General features: G+C 39.5%; 1 protein-coding gene across 1 annotated transcript; it reads right to left on the reverse strand.

Annotated features, from left to right (window-relative positions):
• Nucleotides 1–4,994: 4,994 nt before the first annotated feature.
• On the reverse strand, nt 4,995–6,053 carry LOC127102501 (uncharacterized). Its single transcript, XM_051039868.1, has 2 exons — nt 5,704–6,053; nt 4,995–5,514 (listed from the first exon to the last, which is right to left on the reverse strand). The coding sequence occupies exons 1-2, from the start codon at nt 6,051–6,053 to the stop codon at nt 4,995–4,997; spliced, it is 870 nt and encodes a 289-aa protein (XP_050895825.1).
• Nucleotides 6,054–19,344: the final 13,291 nt, after the last annotated feature.

Consider the following 19,344-nt stretch of genomic DNA (forward strand, 5'->3'; position numbering starts at 1 on the left):
TGAAATTAGGTATCCCCAATAGCATAGAACAATTCATAGTCATGAGAAATCATTGGGTTTTGCTGTGGAAACCTTGTATGTACGGGTTTTGGGGGAAACAATTTTGAAAATGCAGAAAACCCCAAAACCCGTAAGGTTCGCTAGCACTCGCTAGGCGAACCTGGGGCGAGCATTCGCTGCCACTTCGCTAGGCGAAGCAGCAGCGAGCAAACCAGTCCCTTATAAAAACTGTTTTGGTTCTAATCTGTTTGTTTCGTGTTTGTTGCTTTATCTCTTGTTTTGCAGAATGGAGTCAAGATCTAGTGCTGGCAAGAAAAGAAAGGGAGCGGCAACTACTTCACGAACCGTGCCGATCCAATTCGATACCGACAAGTTTGTCGGTACAAAGCAAGCGGCACGGTACATCGCTTTGGAGAAGCGAAAATTTTTGCCTGAGAAGCGTTTTCTGATCAACCCACAGGGCACGTATAGGAGTTTTGCCGGGTTGATCGATACAAAGAAATGGGATAGGTTGATAAATCCCTTGGAACACTATGACATCGCTACAGTGCGGGAGTTCTACGCTAACGCATTGCCAGATGATGATGAGCCCTTCACTTGGGTCTCTAGAGTGGCCGGTCGGCCAGTTCCTTTTGACAGGGATACGATCAACCAAATCCTCGGGGAGCCGCTTCAGCTGGGTGCTGACCAAAGAGACCAGTACCATATTGACCTCCGGCTGCACAAGGATGTCCCAGCAATTACGGCCGCCCTGCTTTTACCTGGGAAATCAGTTGAGCCGAACCCATCTGGGGTTCCTGTGAGATATCATCGGGAGGACATGACTCCCATGGCTCAGCTGATTCTACTTCTGGTTTTGACCAACATCCAACCCAAATCCCACACCTCTACTGTGCCGATCCCAGTGGCACATTTAGTACATTCCATCCTCGCCAATGTCGAGATTGATGTGGCGAGGATCATTGCCAATGAGCTGAAGACGGTAATAGAGAGCGGACTGAAGTCGGGGGCTCGGGTGAATTGCCCCCTTGCATTCCCTTGTTTGATTATGAGTCTGTGCATTAAGGCACGAGTGCGACTTCCGTCTCGGGGTCAGGTTAGGATCCCGGCTCCAATTGATGATCGGTATGTAGCTAAGTACTGCAGAGCTAAGGCCACCGGCAGCAGTGCAGCCTCAGGTAGCACTAGGGTTTCTGATGGTCCTAGTGCTTCTACTCCCAGGGTCGATCCATACCTGCGGGCTGCGTGTGAATTCAATTTCGAGTGGATGGCAGCATCGCAGAGGGCTATGATTGACATGCACGACTCGATGCAGCGTTTGCAGCTGCAGGGTAGTGGTGCACATGCTTTGATGACACGGGAGCAGTTTCTGACTAATGCAAATTGGCCCGTGGACGTGCCAGTCTATTCTGAGGGGGTGGGAGCTGACGCTGATGATGATGATGAGGATGATGATGAGGCGACCGGTTCTGAGGCCGGTAGTGAGGAGGAGTCTTGAGCCCTTTGTGGGTTAAGTTTTTGTTTTTGTATTTCAGTTTTTATTATGGCATTTTTATTTGTACTTTTGAATTTTGTATTTTGACCATGGGTTGTACTATTGGGGTGTTTTGTCCCCCACGAACAAAATTTTACTTTTCAGTTAATGATATTTATGTTTGTTTTTAATTTTGTGTGTTTAATAAATTTTTGGTTGAATAAGTGGCAAACCCTTCTAGATTGGTTGCTCCTCAAGAAGTACCCAATGAAGGTGCATCCGAGCTTGGATGGCAATGATAAGAATAACAAGTGAATGAAGCTAAGGTACATGGTTACCGTCGGCTAGAATTTTAGAATGCATTAGGAACTTTACTCTTTTTGGTAAATAGAATATTGTCTTTTTGCAACATAATTGAATGAATGTTTCATCTAGAACTTAGAACCATATATTGTGAGGAAACCTCCATTGTACACTTAAATGCTGGAGTCTAATAAGTTTTGTTGATTCATTTGATTCATTATTTGTCTGTTATTATTGTGAAATTGTGGAAGCAATTAGAAATGATCAAGGCACTTGTTTTCTTTCGAGCACAACTACATCCAAAAACAACTTACCTGTGAGCAGAGAGAGTATTTGTTAACCCCTTTGAGCCTGAACAGTTGAATCTCGGCTTGAAAAAAGCGGGATCTCAAAAATCTTTTTTTTACAACCCGGAAAATCGTGTCTATTGTTCTTTTGCTGTAAGAAGTTAAGAGCATTCACTTAGGTTGTGGAAGAAATAAGTTGGGGAGAACGAAAAAGAATCGGTAAATTCCACAACTCTTGAAAAAGAAAAGAAAAACCGAGCAAGCATAGAAAAATATATGTATAGAAAATGTAGAAAATAAACATCTGTTTTGTATATTTGATGTGAAAGAAAAGAACAAAAATAGAAAATGAATGCTTGCTTGGAAGAAAAATAGTGAAAAATAAAAATTGAGTTGTGGAATATGTGTTGTGAAGGTTATAAATAAGAAACAAAGGAAACAAAGTCGAGTAGTGTGAATATTACTGTGAATGTCTCTTTTGCATCGGCACTTTCGTTTCAATGGCCTTAGAAATGACCCTTGTTTTTTAACCCGACCAAGCTTCAACCGAAAAGCCCTTAGTGATCTTTTTGTTTCCACAGTACAACTTATAATTGTTAGACATTGTATGAATCTGTTTGATTTCTTCATTATTTGTTAGAGAGTGAGATTATTCCCGCGGTTGCAAACGCGTTAAATCTTCAATCCTTATTCGAAGAGGAGAGATAGGGTGATTCATTCAGAATAGTATTGTTGCAGATAGATAAATATTTTGCATTGCTATTTAAGTTTTAGTTCTTATGTATTATTTTATTCAAAACCGTTGGAAACGTGTATTTGCGGATTTCGCTTGTGTTTGAGCCGTTTATCCAACTTCGGAGAAACCGTTTTCTTAAAAGCAAATCCTCTTGTTCTTCAAAGAGGCATACTTTGCTTGAGGACAAGCAAGAATCTAGTTGGGGAGAGTTGTTAGATGCCCAAAAGTGCTTATTTGAGCTATCATATGTGGGCATCTTTCACTCTTATTCCTTGCTAATATGGTCAAAACCACATTCATTTTACATAGAATGCATCACATTGATAAGCAAGCTTGGTGCCTTTGATTTGTGTGTTATTGTGCAGGAAAAGGCATGAACTAATTGAAAATGAAGACACAAGAAAATTGGCAAAGGAACCAAGTTCACAAGCATTCTATCTGCCAGCTCGCTAGGCGAGGATGTGGCGAAGCAAAACCTTCGCTAGGCGAGCTCCTGGCGAAAGGCTCCAGTAAATTGGTTAATTAATTCGCTAGGCGAACTGAAGGCGAAGTGGCAGCGAATTCAGTCTGCTTTGGTGAAAAGAGCAGCCAGCACTAGCTCGCTAGGCGAGGCTCTAGCGAGTCCCCAGCGAGCATTCCAGTAGCAAAACCTCTCAACCTCGCTGGGGCGAAGGTTGAAGCGAGTTCTTCGCTAGGCGAAGGTCTGTTCGCTAGGCGAACATGACAGTTCCACAGGCCCAGTTTTCTCTGGGCGCAGGGGCATTTTGTGCCCATTTTTGGCCTTCGCTAGGCGAGCCATTCTGCTCGCCTAGCGAACGTGACAGTTCTGCACTTGTCTATAAGTAGCAGGTGCCACTTTTTGAGCCCATACCTCATTTTTACCAACTTTTCCATTTTTTGTACTTTCTCCTAGATATTTTACAGCATTGCTTTGTGGGAGATTTTATGCCCTAATTTCATTTCTCTTCATCTAGCAACCATCTTCCACAAAAAGAAGGTGGATTCCCATCCAACTTCGATTATTCAACTTGGATGTTGATCAACCCTCTTTCCTTACTTGCCGACCAAGCTACCATGAAAATGAGTAGCTAAGTCTTCCATTTGTCAAGGTTAGATGTAGGTGATTGCTAGCTTTGTGTGTAAATGTAAGGATCCTCATATGTAAACTCTTTAACGGTAAATATATGATGAAAACTTTGTTTCTATTTAAAACTCTTTGTGTTGGTATTTGATCGAGAGATGTTTACCGACTCTTGACCTAGGTTTTCATCCAAACTTGTTTGTTAGCTAGAGATAGTAACGAATGATTTTGTTCACCATAAGGTTGAACCAAAACGTTGTCTTTTTGATAGATTGTGTTCGAGAGAAACAATGGATCAAAATGACAAAACTCACAATGGGTGTTCGAGAGAAACGCATTGAGAGGACTTTGTGAAATTATTTATCATCTAAAGGAGTTTATACGATTGTTGACCGAGCAAATACATGCAAAGCAAATGTAATCATTGAAACCTAACTCTGACAATATTTCTCATATTAATCAAAACGTAACTTTTACCGCAATTAATTACTTTGTATGCAAGATAACTTGATTAAAACCAAAACCCTAGTGTTACATTAAGTTAAGATTAATTCAACCATTGAACGGCAGTGATATCTTACAATCTCTGTGGATACGATAACAAAACCCGACACTTAAAAACTGTCTCAACACCTGCATCCAACAATTTTACAACCTCTTTACGTACCACCTCTTTCATGGTTGGGTTAAGTCTTCTTTGTGGTTACACCACCGGCTTGTGATCATCTTCCATTAAGATCTTGTGCATGCAAACGGTCGGGCTTATACCTTTCAAGTCCTCGATTGCCCATCCGATTACGCCTTTGCATTTTTGTAGCACTTGAATGAGTTCTGCTTCTTGGACACTTTGTAGACTGGCATCGATAATTGCTGGGCATTTTTTTTAGTATCCAGAAATACATACTTCAAATTTGTTGGTAGCTGCTTCAGATTTACCCCTGTTTTGGGTTCTTCAGTGACATTTGATGGTGGTGGTGGTCTTAAATCTTCCCACCAGTGTGGTCTAGATCTGATCCATTCAGGTTGTTTTTCCATCATAGCGAGCACCTCAGAATCCCCCTCATCTTCATCACTTTCAAAAATCGATAGACTTAAGACACGCTCTAATGATGACTAGGGCATATGCTTTTCAATTTCTTGAGCAATTACCTGATCTATTATCTCTACGGTGTGGCTTGTGCCAATATCATCTTTATATTGCACTGTGTTCCGCACATCTATTTTTAACTCTTCATCATAGACTTTGAGGGTCATTGTTCCTTCCTCTATGTCTATCATACACCATCCTGTTTCCAAGAATGGTCTACCCAATATAAGAGGAATCTCCTCATCTTCGGGCATTTCCAGAATGACAAAGTCAACTAGGAAAATAAACTTGTCAATTTTTACAAGAACGTCTTCCACAATCCCATAAGGTCGCCTAACAGAGCGATTCGCAAACTGAAGTGTCATTCGAGTATCTTGAACGGTGCAAATGCCTAATTTCTTATAGATGGATAGTGGAATCAAGCTTACACTTGCTGCTAAGTCAATCAGAGCCTTCTTGAATTTTCTATCACCAATAGTGCATGGAATATTAACTGATCCCATATCTTTCTTCTTTACTGGGATCTTCATACCTTGCAGAATGGCACTGCATGTTTCAGTTAGGATGATCGGGTCTATATAAATGGAACACTTTTTGGAGATGATGTCCTTCATGAACTTGGCATATATTGGCATTTGTTCCAATGCCTCAGAAAAAGGAATGTTTATTTCAAGATTTTTGAACATTTCCAGGAACCTCTCAATTTTTTTCTCATGTTGATCTTTCTTCTTCTACCTTGGAGGGTAAGGGAGTTTGATGACTGGTTTTGGAACCTTTTCTTTCTCATTGACAGGTGGTAGTACCACTTCTTCATCTGGGTCCTTGGTTTCCTTGATTTCTAAATCCACTTCTAAAAATCCATCTTCCTCCACACTGTTTTCTTCTGTTGACTTCCCACTTCGGGTTACGACAGTGTTAACATTGTTATGTTCCTGCAGATTTGTTACCGTACTACTGGGTAGGGTCCCCGGGGCTTGAGAATTTGAAGCTAACTGTTGTGCTATTTGACCCATTTGGACTTCGAGATTTTTTATGGAGGCAATGGTGGTTTTTTGATTGGTTCTAGTTTCTTCTTGAAACTGCATTTTGTGGGCGGCTAATTTTTCAATGGCGATTTCCCATTCAACCTTTTTAGGTGCCTGTTATTGCTGTTGTTGTTGATATTGAGTCTGATATTTCCCTGTACCTTGTTGCGGAACATTCCCTCTCTGATCTTTCCAGGAGAAATTCAGATGATTCTTCCAACCTGGTTTGTAAGTGTTGGAGTAGGGATTATTCTGCTTCAAGAATTTGATCTCTTCAATTTGTTGAGAGGTAGCAAAGCAATAGACCGTATGATGAGGTCCATTACAGATTTCACAAGTGCTAGCCTAAGTCGGCTGAACCTGAGCTATCTGTTGAGTACCTATATTCATACATTTCAACTTCTTGTCTACTTCGGCAGCAATTGTCTCTTCCAGACAGATTTTATTTATCTCTAATTTTAGATCAATCACCCCCTCTGGCTGACTAGTACACCTGTCATATAATTCTAGATGCTCATTGGCAGCTATTGCTTCAATGATCCTCTTAATACCAGTGGCTGTTGAGAAGTTTGTTGAGCCACCAGCTGTTGTATCAATCAACTGTTTTATTTTTATTTTTAGCCTGTTAACGAACATCTGCATTTGTTCGATCTGATCCATATTATAAGTTGGACACGCTACTAAGACCCTTTTGAATCCTTTGTAGGCGTCTCCCAATGATTTACCATCCTTCTGTTTGAAATTAAGGATTTCATACCTTTTTCTCAGGAATACTGATTCTGGAAAGTACTCAAATAAGAATGCAGTTTCCATCTCTTCCCATGATGTGATACTGCCGACTGGAAGAGAGTAGAACCATTCTTCTACATCTTCAACTAAAGTGAACGAGAACATTCTTAAGTTTCTTGCTTCATCAGTATGACCATCAATTTTCAACGTGGCGCTCATGGTCAGAAATCTTTGTAGGTGTTTGTTGGCATCTTCATTAACCTTTCCGGTGAAAGGTTTTCTTTCCAATTGATTGATTGTGCTAGGATGTAGTTGAAAATTCATCACATTCACCGGTTGGTTGACAATGGTCAATTGACCACCCGATGCGTTTGCACCTCCATAGTCACCTAAGAGTCTTTCCGGAGGTGGGGGAGGTGGAATTGGAGGAACCTTAGTCATTGGTTCTTTGACTTCGGATTGATCAGAGGTACTTTCTTCTTTGGAATCCACTCTTTGATTCTTGCGTCTTCGGTGAAGGGTTCTCTCGATCTCTGCGTCAAAAAGAAATTCAGCTGAGGGTTCTCCTCGCATACACAAATTAGTAAATTATAAATGACAGAAAAATAATTTTATTGCAGAGCAACAAAATTTTAATTGAATTTAAAATTAAACTCTATATTTTGGCAGTCCCCAGCAACGGCGCCAAAAACTTGATCGGGAAAATAGCAAGTGTACTATTTTTCCTTTTATAATAATAATGGGGAAATTCCCCGAATATCGATCTCAAGGACTGCACGTCAATATCGAGTTCAAATTATCATTCAATTAAACAAAAAGTATTAATTTTGTTTTTAGATGTAAAAATATAAGAATAAAGGCAAAGGCAAATAAGAATGAAAATAAGGGTTTGTAGGGTAAGAGGAACAATGCCAGGGAAGGTGTATGATTTATCCCTGTAACAACTCTGAGTCACTATTGCATCAACAGATATCAATTACTACCAATTCTCAAGGGTATTTTCTCCCAAGTCCTTGGTGAGAAAACCTTTAATCAATCTACCTTAATTTTTATGTCCATGGGTAATTAAGGTGAAGTTAAGCTTTATTATATCAAGAACACTCTAGTTCATACAGGGTGTCCCTAGTCCTAGGTGATACCTACTGTAGAGTAACCTTATGAAAACCTTATCAATGACGGTCCAACCTAATTGATAACCACAAAAAAATCTCGATTGGGTCGAAAGAGAAATCATTAAACACATCAAAAGGTTACCGTAAGAATAATATTATAAATGCAAAAGTATACTCAAATTCGTTACAATACAAAATCAGGGACACCCCCTAGAATTGAAAGGTTTAACTACTCATATTGTTCAAAACAAATACAAGATAAAAATTACACATTACAAGTATTTGGATGACTTTCATCTTCAATCACTTCCGCTCATGAAAACCTTCAACTCTCTGAACTCCTTGCTCTCTGTAATACTTGATTGCTTGACAATACTGTGTTTTGCCTTGTTCCAAGATGCTCTTTTCTTAGGTAGAAAGTTCTATTTTATAGTGAAAATTCCAAGCAACAGGTGGACATGTCCAAAAATCTCTCTACAAGCCCGATACTCAAAAGCCCGATAAAAAGGGAAAATTTTTGTCCTTGGCTGACACGGCCCGTGTCAGCTGATACGAGTGGCCATGTCAGCCTACTACTTCCTTGACACGCCCAATGCTTCCTTGACACGGTTGGGGATGCTGCCTGACACGGCCCGTGTCAGCTGACACGGGTGGCCGTGTTAGGCTACTGTTTTCCTTTGCCAGCTCCTTCTGCCTGACACGGCCCGTGTCAGGTGACACGGATGGCCAAATCAGGTGACACGGTTGGCCGTGTCAGGCCTCCTTTACCGGGGTTTTTCCACTCCTTTGCTTGCCGGAATTCCGTACTGTCCCGCTCCGAGTTCCTCGGTTCTTCTACCTGGACCTATCGGACAAAAACACAGATATCCCACGCGTAAAATCACAAAAATATAAGTAAAATATAACAATGAATAGAAATTCTTAATTATTATACTGGAAGTAAAATTGCCTTGAAAAGTACTAAAATCCTTGCACAGTGTCTCAAAATCCTCGGTTTCTTGTCGGATCAGTAACGAAAACTTAATGAAAATGGTGACTGATCAGGAATATATTACCACAAAGGAAAAGAATCCGGAGAGACTGAAAGCCCACAGGAGCATAATGTATTCCATAAGGAAAAACACACTGGGGAGATAGAGACTCTGGGGAAGAAGAGGTTGCGTGTAGCCCAGGCTACGCCTAAAAACTGTTGGAGACACGAGGGGAAGTTCCATGAAAATAAATTAATGGAAGAACCCGGTTGGGGAGAATGGAAAATCTGCAGGGGAAACGGGTAAATCAGAACGAAGCTGAAATACTCGGACCAAACAGGAAAAGGAGATTCCATTGAGGGAATACACATTCAAACTCAACTGGGGAAGAATGATCTTCAACACAGGAGTACCAAAGATTATCTATTACCGGTTACTGGGTAGGAAGATAACATACTCTGACAGAGGGACATCTGTTACCGGTTAGGGTAAACATATCAAGGATGACTTGTTAAGGAAAAAGAGGTGTATTCGTTACCGGTTACTGGGTAAGAATAGCCTGCTGGGGTAAAGCTCAAATAGGATTTACAGCTACCGGTTACTGGGTAGAAGACCAATAGGAGAGAATATCCGTCACCGGTTAAAGTGTACATATCAAGGATAAAATCAAAGGAAGGATATCCGTCATCAGTTAATATGAACATATCAAGGACAGTCTGCGGAGGAGAAAATAAGAATTATATCTATCAGCTACTGGATAGAATATTGATCGGGAAAATATCAAGTGTACTATTTTACCGATGTAGTAACAATAGGGATGTTTCCCAAAGTTCGATCTCGAGGATTGTGCATCAATATACATGTAAATTGTTACTCAATTAAACAAAACTAATCGTTGGGGTTTTGTAAAAAGTCACTGTAAGATAAAGACAAAATAAATCTTTTCACAGGTTATAATAATATGCCAAAGATGGTGTATGAAAATCTCCTGTAATGACCCTTGAGTGTATATCTCCTTAATAATGAAAATTGTTTCAATTACCGGATCTTAAGATTGTTTCCCCCTAAGACCTCAGAGGGAAACCTTTTGTCATTCAATCTAACCTCTAAGTCCTTAGGCGTTTATGATGAAACCAAGCACTTACAATTTAACAAGAATAAACCAGTAACCATATGGTATCCCTAGTCCTAGGTGATATATACTACGGTTTCACTGTATAAAAACCTTAACAATTGCAATCCTGTTAATTGTTAACCATACATCAATCTTGATTTTTCTGATAAAGAAAGCATTACGCATATTGTATAGTGAAATTAACAACAAACATCATAGATTAAGGAAATTATAACTCCATAGTCATTACACGACCAATCCAGGGACACCCCCTTGGCATTGGGGGTTTAGCATATCATATTATTCAAATAAGATACAAAATAAAAATGAGACATTACAAAAGAATGGGAATTTCGTTGATTTTCAATTGCATCCGCTGTTGAAGGATCTCCGTTCTTCGCCGCTTTTGACCGCTTCATTCTTTATCGTCTCCAATCTATAATAGTGAAAAGTCCATTTCTCCATCTTCAAAAATCCCCTAAATAGTTCCTGATCACTAATTTGATATAGCAAAAGTCCAAAATGCCCTCCGAGATCAGTAGTGCCAAAATACAGTAAAAACTAGAAAATGAGGTGTTCAAGCCAACACTGGCCGTGTCAAGGCAACACGATAGGCCGTGTTGGCTATCTGGTAAAGTGGTCTTGACACACCCCTCTAGGGAGGCTGGCACGGGCCGTGTCAGCTGACACGGGAACCCGTGTCAACTCCCTGTTTTCTTCTTCTGGCTTTCTTCTTTTGACACGGGCCGTGTTGGGTTACACGGGTGGCCGTGTCAGGACTAATGTGTTGCCCAATTTCCTCTTCCGACGGGCCCGAAACGTCCGATTCGCTTGGCTATCCCTCCGGTATTCTTGCTTACACCTGAAACCAGTAAAACTACCACAAAGAGACATAAAATGGAGTATAATGATGCAAACTAACTATATTCAATAACTTGAAATAACAATGCAAAACATCTAATTTACTAAACAGAACGATAAAACAGGTAGACTAATATGTTACCGACTTCGTGAAAAGGGGCCAAATGAGTGTTAGAAAATAAGTTGAATTGGATACTGATCACAACCCCAAACGTATCTCATTGCTTGTCCTCAAGTGATGCTCGAAACATCAGGATGGTCACCGCCAAATTCTGCATCCACAATGCTACTGTGATCTTTCGCGATTCCCTGTTCACTTTCCATTCACTGTTTACTCTTTCCCGACTTCCGACACACTTTCACATTGGCGCATCTTTTGGCATGTAGCTTTTCACACTCTCACTAAATCTCTCGGGATCAAAGTGTTTGCACTCAACAGAACAGAGCATGCAAAGTCAACTCTTAGGTTTGAATCACAGATACCTTCGTAACAAAAGTACATAACACACACTATTCGAGGGCTTTTTGGGTTGTAGTGGAGCTAAGGTGTAAGGTGGGGAAACTTAACAAAACAAAAATGGAAATACTAGGGTTTCAGGCTTAGAGTTCGTGTTGCCACCCTCGTAACTGTGTTCAATCTTTTAATCAGGGGGTATTTCTTTTGGGCACCGTTCTTGTTGGGATTCATTGGCTCTTATTTTTTTTATTTCTCTTTTAAGCATGCTTTTTTCCATCCTCAATTCTTCTAGATAAGTGCTTTATGATACTTCTCATAATTTTTTTCATTTCTCTTTTTTTTACTTTGAAGTTTCTTACTTTTCTCATTTTTTTGCACTTATCTACTTTTCATCGGTGTCCCAAAATTTTGATGAAACCCCAAACTTAAGATTTTCCACAAATTCGGGGTAAACAACACTTATCTAAGCAAGATGTGGTAGTGTATGGGCTTACGGTTATTTACAGTGGTTAAATAACAAACAAAAGAAAATATGGATCAAATTGGGTGAATGAAGGGTAATAATGGCGGGTTGGCTAGAAAGGCTCAGGGTTAAAATAAAAAAATTACCTCAGTGTGTACATGTGTGTTATGAAATTCCAGTATCTCTTATGCAAACCCAGAGAGACAGAGACATACCTGGAAAGCTCTCATGATGACAAGTGTTTGGCTTTTTGTAGTCCTCACCATGTTTGGTATAGCTTGCAGGCTTCCAAGATACCTCTCAGTGTGATGTAGCTTCGTCTTTGCTTCGGTTACAGAGTATTCCTTAGAAATCCAGTGACAGATAGTCGCGTCTGATTATCTATATCAGCAGCATCAACTTTCGGGGGTTTCCATAAGACCAAGTAGAGGAGTGTGTCTTTCATCCAATTGCTCCAAGCCTCATTATTCATCTGGCACGAATGTCCTCTATCTGTAACACACAAAATACCACACAACTAATTATTTTAAACACAGATAATAAAATGATGAAAAGACTAAGAACAAAAATAACAAATAATAACCCCCCCCCCCCCCCCCCACACACACACACACACACTTGAACTAAACATTATCCGCAATGTTTAATCCAAGATAGAGAGGGACTCACACAGACTCACTGCAGTGGCAGAAATTGAAACATCAGTTGTTGCATCATCGCGTGCATCTCCTCCATAAGAGTCCCTTGACGGGCTTACTCTAGACCTTGGCGTGTTTGCTCCGCTCGGAGGTCGCCGATTTCTGTCTGTATCCATGACCATTGGTCTGATGTCACATATGACGACCCGACACCTGGGTGCGTGGTATCCTCTGGCGGAGCAACAAACTGCTCCTGTTCCTGCACCTCTTCCTCTTGAGGGTCACCTGCAACAAATGGGTCAGCATTGTGCTCGTCCATATCATCTTGGACGACACTCTCATATAGCCAATTGGCCGTGTTGGAAATTCTAATTCGTGCAGGGTCAGGAAGAGCCATAATAAACTGACCAAGAGTCATTAAAGCATAATAATTAGAAAATTGTGATATCATATCTTGCTGAACCAATGCATTCATGTCCAGTTTATGCTTACCTGCCACCGGCGTCTCATTAGGTGCAGCATGGTCATATCCGAAATGGTGGGCAATCTGTGTGATTATGCCCCCTATGGAAATTCCCCCTTAGGATGCTCTCCTCACTCGACCCAGGTAATCTGCTGCAAATGCTCCAACGCTCACAGCAACTCGGTTTTCCATGACAAACAAAAGGAAGAGCTCCCTCTGGGTAGCCACACATGTGCTATCACCCCTACCAAAAAGCGTGAAACCCAACACCTTTTGGGCATACCTAAAATAAGGGTTCTGAATGCCAGATGCTTTCGCCCATTTAGCAACATAATTTGATCGTCCCGTGATGGCCAACCTGAAAGTCTTAGCATCAAAACTATCTGGTACGACTCCGGGGCCATATAGGGGTAGGCGGAGAATTTCACCCAGCTGCTCCACTGTCAACTCGTGGTCGACATTGTATAACCTGAAAGTCATCGTTCCTCCAAAGTACATCGTTGTACCTGTCCAACCTTTTTTTAACTTGAACTCAATGGTGCTCAAGAATTCTAAAGTCATACACTCATAGGTAGGCGCTTCACAATGCACAAATTCAAGCATGCCGAGGACATGGAACATCCTATCTAATTCTTCCGACAGACCCAATTGAAATAGAGTATCAGAGCATATGTACCTTGTCGGTGTTATCTTCTGTTTAATGTGAGAAGAGTACCTTCGTTCTTGCTCCGGGTTATTGAAGATTATATCGTGCGAATTCGGATGACGAATGGTCCATTTCCGAGGTCTGGATGATTCAACTTCAGTTTTGCTTCCCTTTAGAAATTTTCTTCGGCGACATGATTAATTCCTGAAACACAAATATATGACCCAAAAATAAAGTATGGAAAAAATAAAAATGATTACCGTAGCTTTGTAGAGTAAGGAGAGTAGAGAAACTTTTGTGAAGAATGTTGGCGATTGAGTAAAGTTGCAAAGTTGTGAGCTTTTTGGTGGTGAGGTTATGGAGAAAGTTGAAGAACAATAGAGGAAGGAGAAAGATGTGGTAAAAATGGGAGAGAGAGGGTGAGAAAATCATATTTAATGGGTGAATTTAGGGTAAAATGAGTTTAAGTGGTGGAAAATCCGGCTGGGATCCACCAAATCACAAACTCCAAAATTTGAAAAAATATGGCCGTTGGGCCTGACACGGGTCGTGTCAGGTGACACGGGTGGCCGTGTCAGGCCACTGTTTTTTTCCTCCTCCAGTAGAGCTGACACGGGTCGTGTCAGATGACACGGGCAGTCGTGTCAACCTACTTGAAAACTCACTTTCCTCATCACCTTGCCTGACACGGGCCGTGTCAAGGCCCTGTTTTTTTCCATAAAAACCTGGTTTTTCTCTGTTTTCCCGTTCTCTATTATCCAATTGTATTCTATGAGTTTAGCTCAAACCTTTTTCTTCTGCACTATGCGATTTACATGCGAACCTACAAATAAAATTGGAAACACACCAAACACTAAAATAATTAGAATAAAACCGTGTGAGTTGCCTCCCACAAAGCGCTGCATTTAACGTTGCATGGCTCAACGGTCGTCTCTCTCATCCTCTAAAACGAACATTATCGATCAAACCACTTTCATGACCCTTGTAGTAGTGCTTCAACCTTTGTCCGTTCACCTTAAATGTATCCCCATTACTTGGATTTTTAAGTTCTATTGCTCCATGGGGAAACACTCAGTGAACCAAAAACGGACCAGACCACCTGGATTTCAACTTTCCTGGAAAGAGCTTTAATCTGGAGTTGAACAAGAGCACCGGTTGTCCCTCGACAAACTCCTTTCTCTGCAGCTTCTGATCGTGTCATTTCTTTGTCTTCTCCTTGTAGAGTTTGACATTCTCATATGCTTGATTTCAAAACTCCTCTAACTCGTGGAGCTGAAGGATTCGGGATTCACCCACTTTAGCCAGATCATAATTTAAGAATTTGGATGCCCAAAACGTTTTGTGCTCCAACTCTAGTGGCAAGTGACAAGCTTTACCATAAACTAACTGATAAGGAGACATACCTATGGGCATTTTGAAAGCCGTTATGTACGCCCATAGTGCATCTTCTAACTTTAATGCTCGGTCTTTCCTAGATGCGCAAACCGTATTTTCCAATATTTTCTTTATCTTCCTGTTGGACACTTCGACCTGGCCACTCGTTTGAGGGTGATACAGAGTGGCGATCTTGTGTTTAACATTATATTTCTTTAGTAGATTCTCCATCAGTTTGCTCAAAAAGTGAGTACCTTCATCGCTAATAAGTGCTTCCGGCACCCCAAATCTCGAAAAGATATTATTCTTCAAAAATGTTACAACCACTTTAGAGTCATTGGTGGGTAACGCCACTACTTCCACCCACTTTGATACGTAGTCTACTGCTACCAAGATGTAATTCTTCACAAATGACGATGGAAATGGCCCCATGAAGTCTATTCCCCATACATCAAACAATTCAACATCCAGCATAGCGTTTTGCGGCATTTGATTTCTCTTAGAAATATTCCCCGTTCTTTGACATATGTCACATTCTTTGACGATGTCTTGGGCATTTTTGAACAATATGGGCCAATATAGATCTGACTGAAGAACTTTGGATGTTGTTCTATCACCACTGAAGTATCCTCCATAATCCGAGTCATGACAAGCTCTAAGTACATCCCTTTGTTCCTCCTCCGGGACGCATCTCCTGACCAGCCCATCCACTCTGTAGCGGTAAATTCATGATCATCAAGCTATGGATAAGCTATAGATCAAATAACAAGAGTCGCCACCACGCTTATATTGTTTCCAAGGAAAAAGGGAAAAAGTACGAACAAAACCCAAAAGTAAGAAGTTTTCAAATCAAAACTAATAAAAAGTCAGAGATTACAGGTAAGGGGGTTGGTTACACAGAGGGAAGGTGTTAGTACCCAAAGTGTCCTAGGTACTCCTAGGGAGCCCTTTTTGTGTGCATATGTATTTGGTACGAAATGATGTTTTCAAACAAATAGAATGGGGGGATGAGAAAAGAATTCATTAATTATATTTTTGTGTTTAGCAAGACCTTTGGTCTTGTGCCTACGTACCAACATAAAAATGAGGGATCAAAACCTCATAGTTCGTGATACAAATTTCAAAATGGATGCATTGCTTTTAATAAAAATTAAGTTTGAAAGGCACAAAGGCCTAAAAATGGTTTGAATGAGTTAGTTCTTTTTTTGCTTTTTGAAAGTTTAAGTCAAGTATAGTTAAATTTATTTACAAGTTTGATTTAAGAAAAGAAGTTTGAAAATGCAATGGCATAAAGCCAAAGTTTCTATCTTTTTGCAAAGTGGTCAAAGTTTAGAACAAAATAAGTTCAATCAAAGAAGATTTTTGAAAAGGGAGGGAGATATTTTGAAATTAAAGAAATGGGGAAAAGATGAAGAGACTAATCCTAAGTACAAAATTAAAAGTTAAGAGTTGAAAAGATCCGACCAAATTGGTAGCAATCCAATAGACAAGAATGTCAATAGAAACCCAGAATTCCCTTAGACTTTTAGAATCAAGCAACACACAAATGCACAATTATATTACCTTGAAGAGTAAAGGCATCAAACAAAGATAGCCACATCCAAGCTTATCCATTCCATGATCTTCTTCAAAATAGCCCATGTAACATATGAATTCCACAAGTCACAGGTTCAAAATAACAGCTTCACAATGATCATGTTGCAGATGAACTCAGAGGGATCTTGAATGATGTATCAGATGAAGTTTCAAATTGCAAGCACTTGGTTTCTCAATAAGTTGGCATTGGCCAAGTCCTTTAGCATAGGAATGTTGCCTAAATTCTAAGTCCATTTGTCCAAGATCAAGCCAACAGTCCACACAAAAGTTTTTAAGGGTTTTTTTGTTGTTATTATGTACATTAATGGTCAAAGACCAAACAAACAAGAAAAATATATACAAACAAGGAATATCACACAATATGGTCCAAGTGGACAAAGTGAAAATTGCATTAACATAAACAATTAGAATGATATGAACAATGGCAAATGTATAAAAGCTAGAATTAAATGACATTAAAGTAAATAGCTTGAGATTAAAAGTTAGTAGTTAATAGGTTAGAAGTTAGTATTGTTTTGTTTTTGCTTTCCATTCTTAGACATTCTTTGGAGAACACTCAACCCACTTATCACAAGCATGGATCCTTGAGCCAAGACATCTTCCAAAGGAAGGAAAAAAGGCCAAGTTTCCACACAATACCATGAAAGAGGGGAGACTTACAATCTCACTAACTAGAATTCTATGCCTTTTATGTCACAAATTTAACGTTATGTTAAGCAATTGTAATTGGACTTATGTAGAAGTCACAACTATTTGAGGTCAGGCAATAGAATTTTGGTGTTAATGCATGTTAGAGACATAATATTATGGACTATGCTCATGAAACATATCACACACAAAAAGAATATGCAAAAGGTGTGGCCTAATCTCATCCATACTCATGTTAATTTTTCAATCAACTAGCTTTAGGACTTTGAGATGTCATAGGCCAAATGAGATGAATACATAAAGAAGGGGAATGAGATGAAGAGGGAGGGGAATAGATGAAAACTCAAATTGATCAAAGGAGGACTTTTACCAAATTAATATCATCCATTCATTTTGGGAGATGGAATGTACATTCCATCAATCCCCTAAATCCAATGATATTAGCTTGACAAAGTCAAATCAACCTTGACCAAGGCCCAACAACAAGAGTCAAATACAAACAAGTTATCACAATTGGTCAACAAAATTATTTGGCATTTATTCAAATTAAAAAAACTAAAATAATACATTTAAATTAAATATGGTTTGTCAAATTCCTAAAACCTCATCAAAACACCAAATAAATGGCCATGAGATTTATCATAGGTCAAACAAGGTCAAAGGACCTTGGAGAAAAATTTTCAAAATTTTTAAAGACTTAAAAGTATTTTTAAACAATTAAAAACAAATGAAAAATAAATTAAATCATGAAAAATATTAATAATGATCCAAAAAATAATTTTAATTTAGAATATGAAAGAGGAAATTATTTGAAAACTTTTGGTGAAACTCTCATATTTTTTGGATCAATATTAAAATTAATATGAATTAATGAAAATAAAGAAATTAAAATGAAATTCAAATAATCAGAAAAAACGTGGACCACTTGATCTCCCTCATTAATTGAGGTGGCAGATCAAGTGGCCACCAGTGCGCGTTCCATGGTAAACTTGAGTCAACGCGGCACAAGCATGGTAATTATAAACAACACACGAGATTAAAACAATTTAAAAGAGATCAAAGGCTCTGAACCGTGCCAGCACATCACCGGCGTCCAAAGGCCAGTCATCTTCTTCGATGACCCTAACTGAACTGGTTCTCTCATAACCATCAAAAAAATGAAAAAGAAGGACATGATCTGAAAGAAAAAAATGGCGTAGAGCACAAATCTGACATCAATTTTAACTAACTCCTCACATATAGAAAGATATGAGGAGTTGAATTTTGAGGTGTATCAACTGAGTTGCTTCGATTTGACGTCTAAGTAACTCAATCTTCTTGCCTATATTGGTAGGATTTCAGACAACCAAAGAATCAAGAGAATTGGGCAAGATTGAGAGAGAGAATCGAAGAGATGAAATTTTCTGGAAAATACCTTCAATGTAGGTCTGGATTCAACTACTCTTGCCTTGGCTCATGCTTGATCTCACTCAGAATGCTTGCAGAAGTAGAATGAAATGCACAAAAGGTCTTGGATCCCTGGAGTTTTGAATCTCAAAACAGTGAGATTCAAACTCAATTTCAAGATGAAATTCTCAGGATTATCCTCTCAAATGGAAGGGTTAGGGGGTCTAGGATCAAAGCTGGCACGAATGTGTGTTGAATTCTGAGCATATGAAGCTCTATTTATAGTCGGATCAAGTGATAATTGCACCTTCCAAATCACTTTCCAAAATTGGCAATGAGTGATGCATGGGTGCATGGGCGTGTACAGGCCCATGAGATCATTGCTTTGGGTCCACAAATGAGTGTGAGAGAGTCTGAAATCAATTTGGATTGCAAGGCAAGTGTGTATGAAGATTTGAAGTTTGATCTTTGCCCAATCATGATACCATGTTCAAGCCATGCGCAGACCTAGCAAATCGTGTCCAAAATGGGTGAAATTGGACTTTTTGGAAAGATTAGATCAAGAGGAACAACTTTCATGTTCAACACTTTTCCATTTGAATCTTGTATCATGATGAATTTTGAAATGGAAGTTTGGAAATTTCAACATGTTGAAATTTTTTCTAAGTGTCAAGCCATATATCCCAATATTCCACCTTGCTTAACTTTTTATGTGAGCTTCAAATGAGAAAAGTGTCTTCATTAAAGTTGTATTTATTTCAAAGACCTTCAAAATGGTCACCAATTTCATTTCATTTGGATTTGTAATGATAGAGTTATGCATTTTTGAAGTTTGGAAAAATCACTTGTTCAATGGTATAGGTAAAAAATGACCTATAATGTAACCTCATATC

Source organism: Lathyrus oleraceus, chromosome 7 (assembly GCF_024323335.1).
Source record: "Lathyrus oleraceus cultivar Zhongwan6 chromosome 7, CAAS_Psat_ZW6_1.0, whole genome shotgun sequence".
NCBI classification, from domain to species: Eukaryota; Viridiplantae; Streptophyta; class Magnoliopsida; order Fabales; family Fabaceae; genus Lathyrus; species Lathyrus oleraceus.

Excerpts from the sequence above, each read along its gene's own strand:
- LOC127102501 (XM_051039868.1), bottom strand. The coding sequence starts at position 6,053 with ATGCAGTTTCAAGAAGAAACTAGAACCAATCAAAAAACCACCATTGCC. Across the intron at positions 5,515-5,703 it reads AAACTCCCTTACCCTCCAAG|TGCCATTCTGCAAGGTATGA; the intron begins GTAGAAGAAGAA and ends TGAAACATGCAG.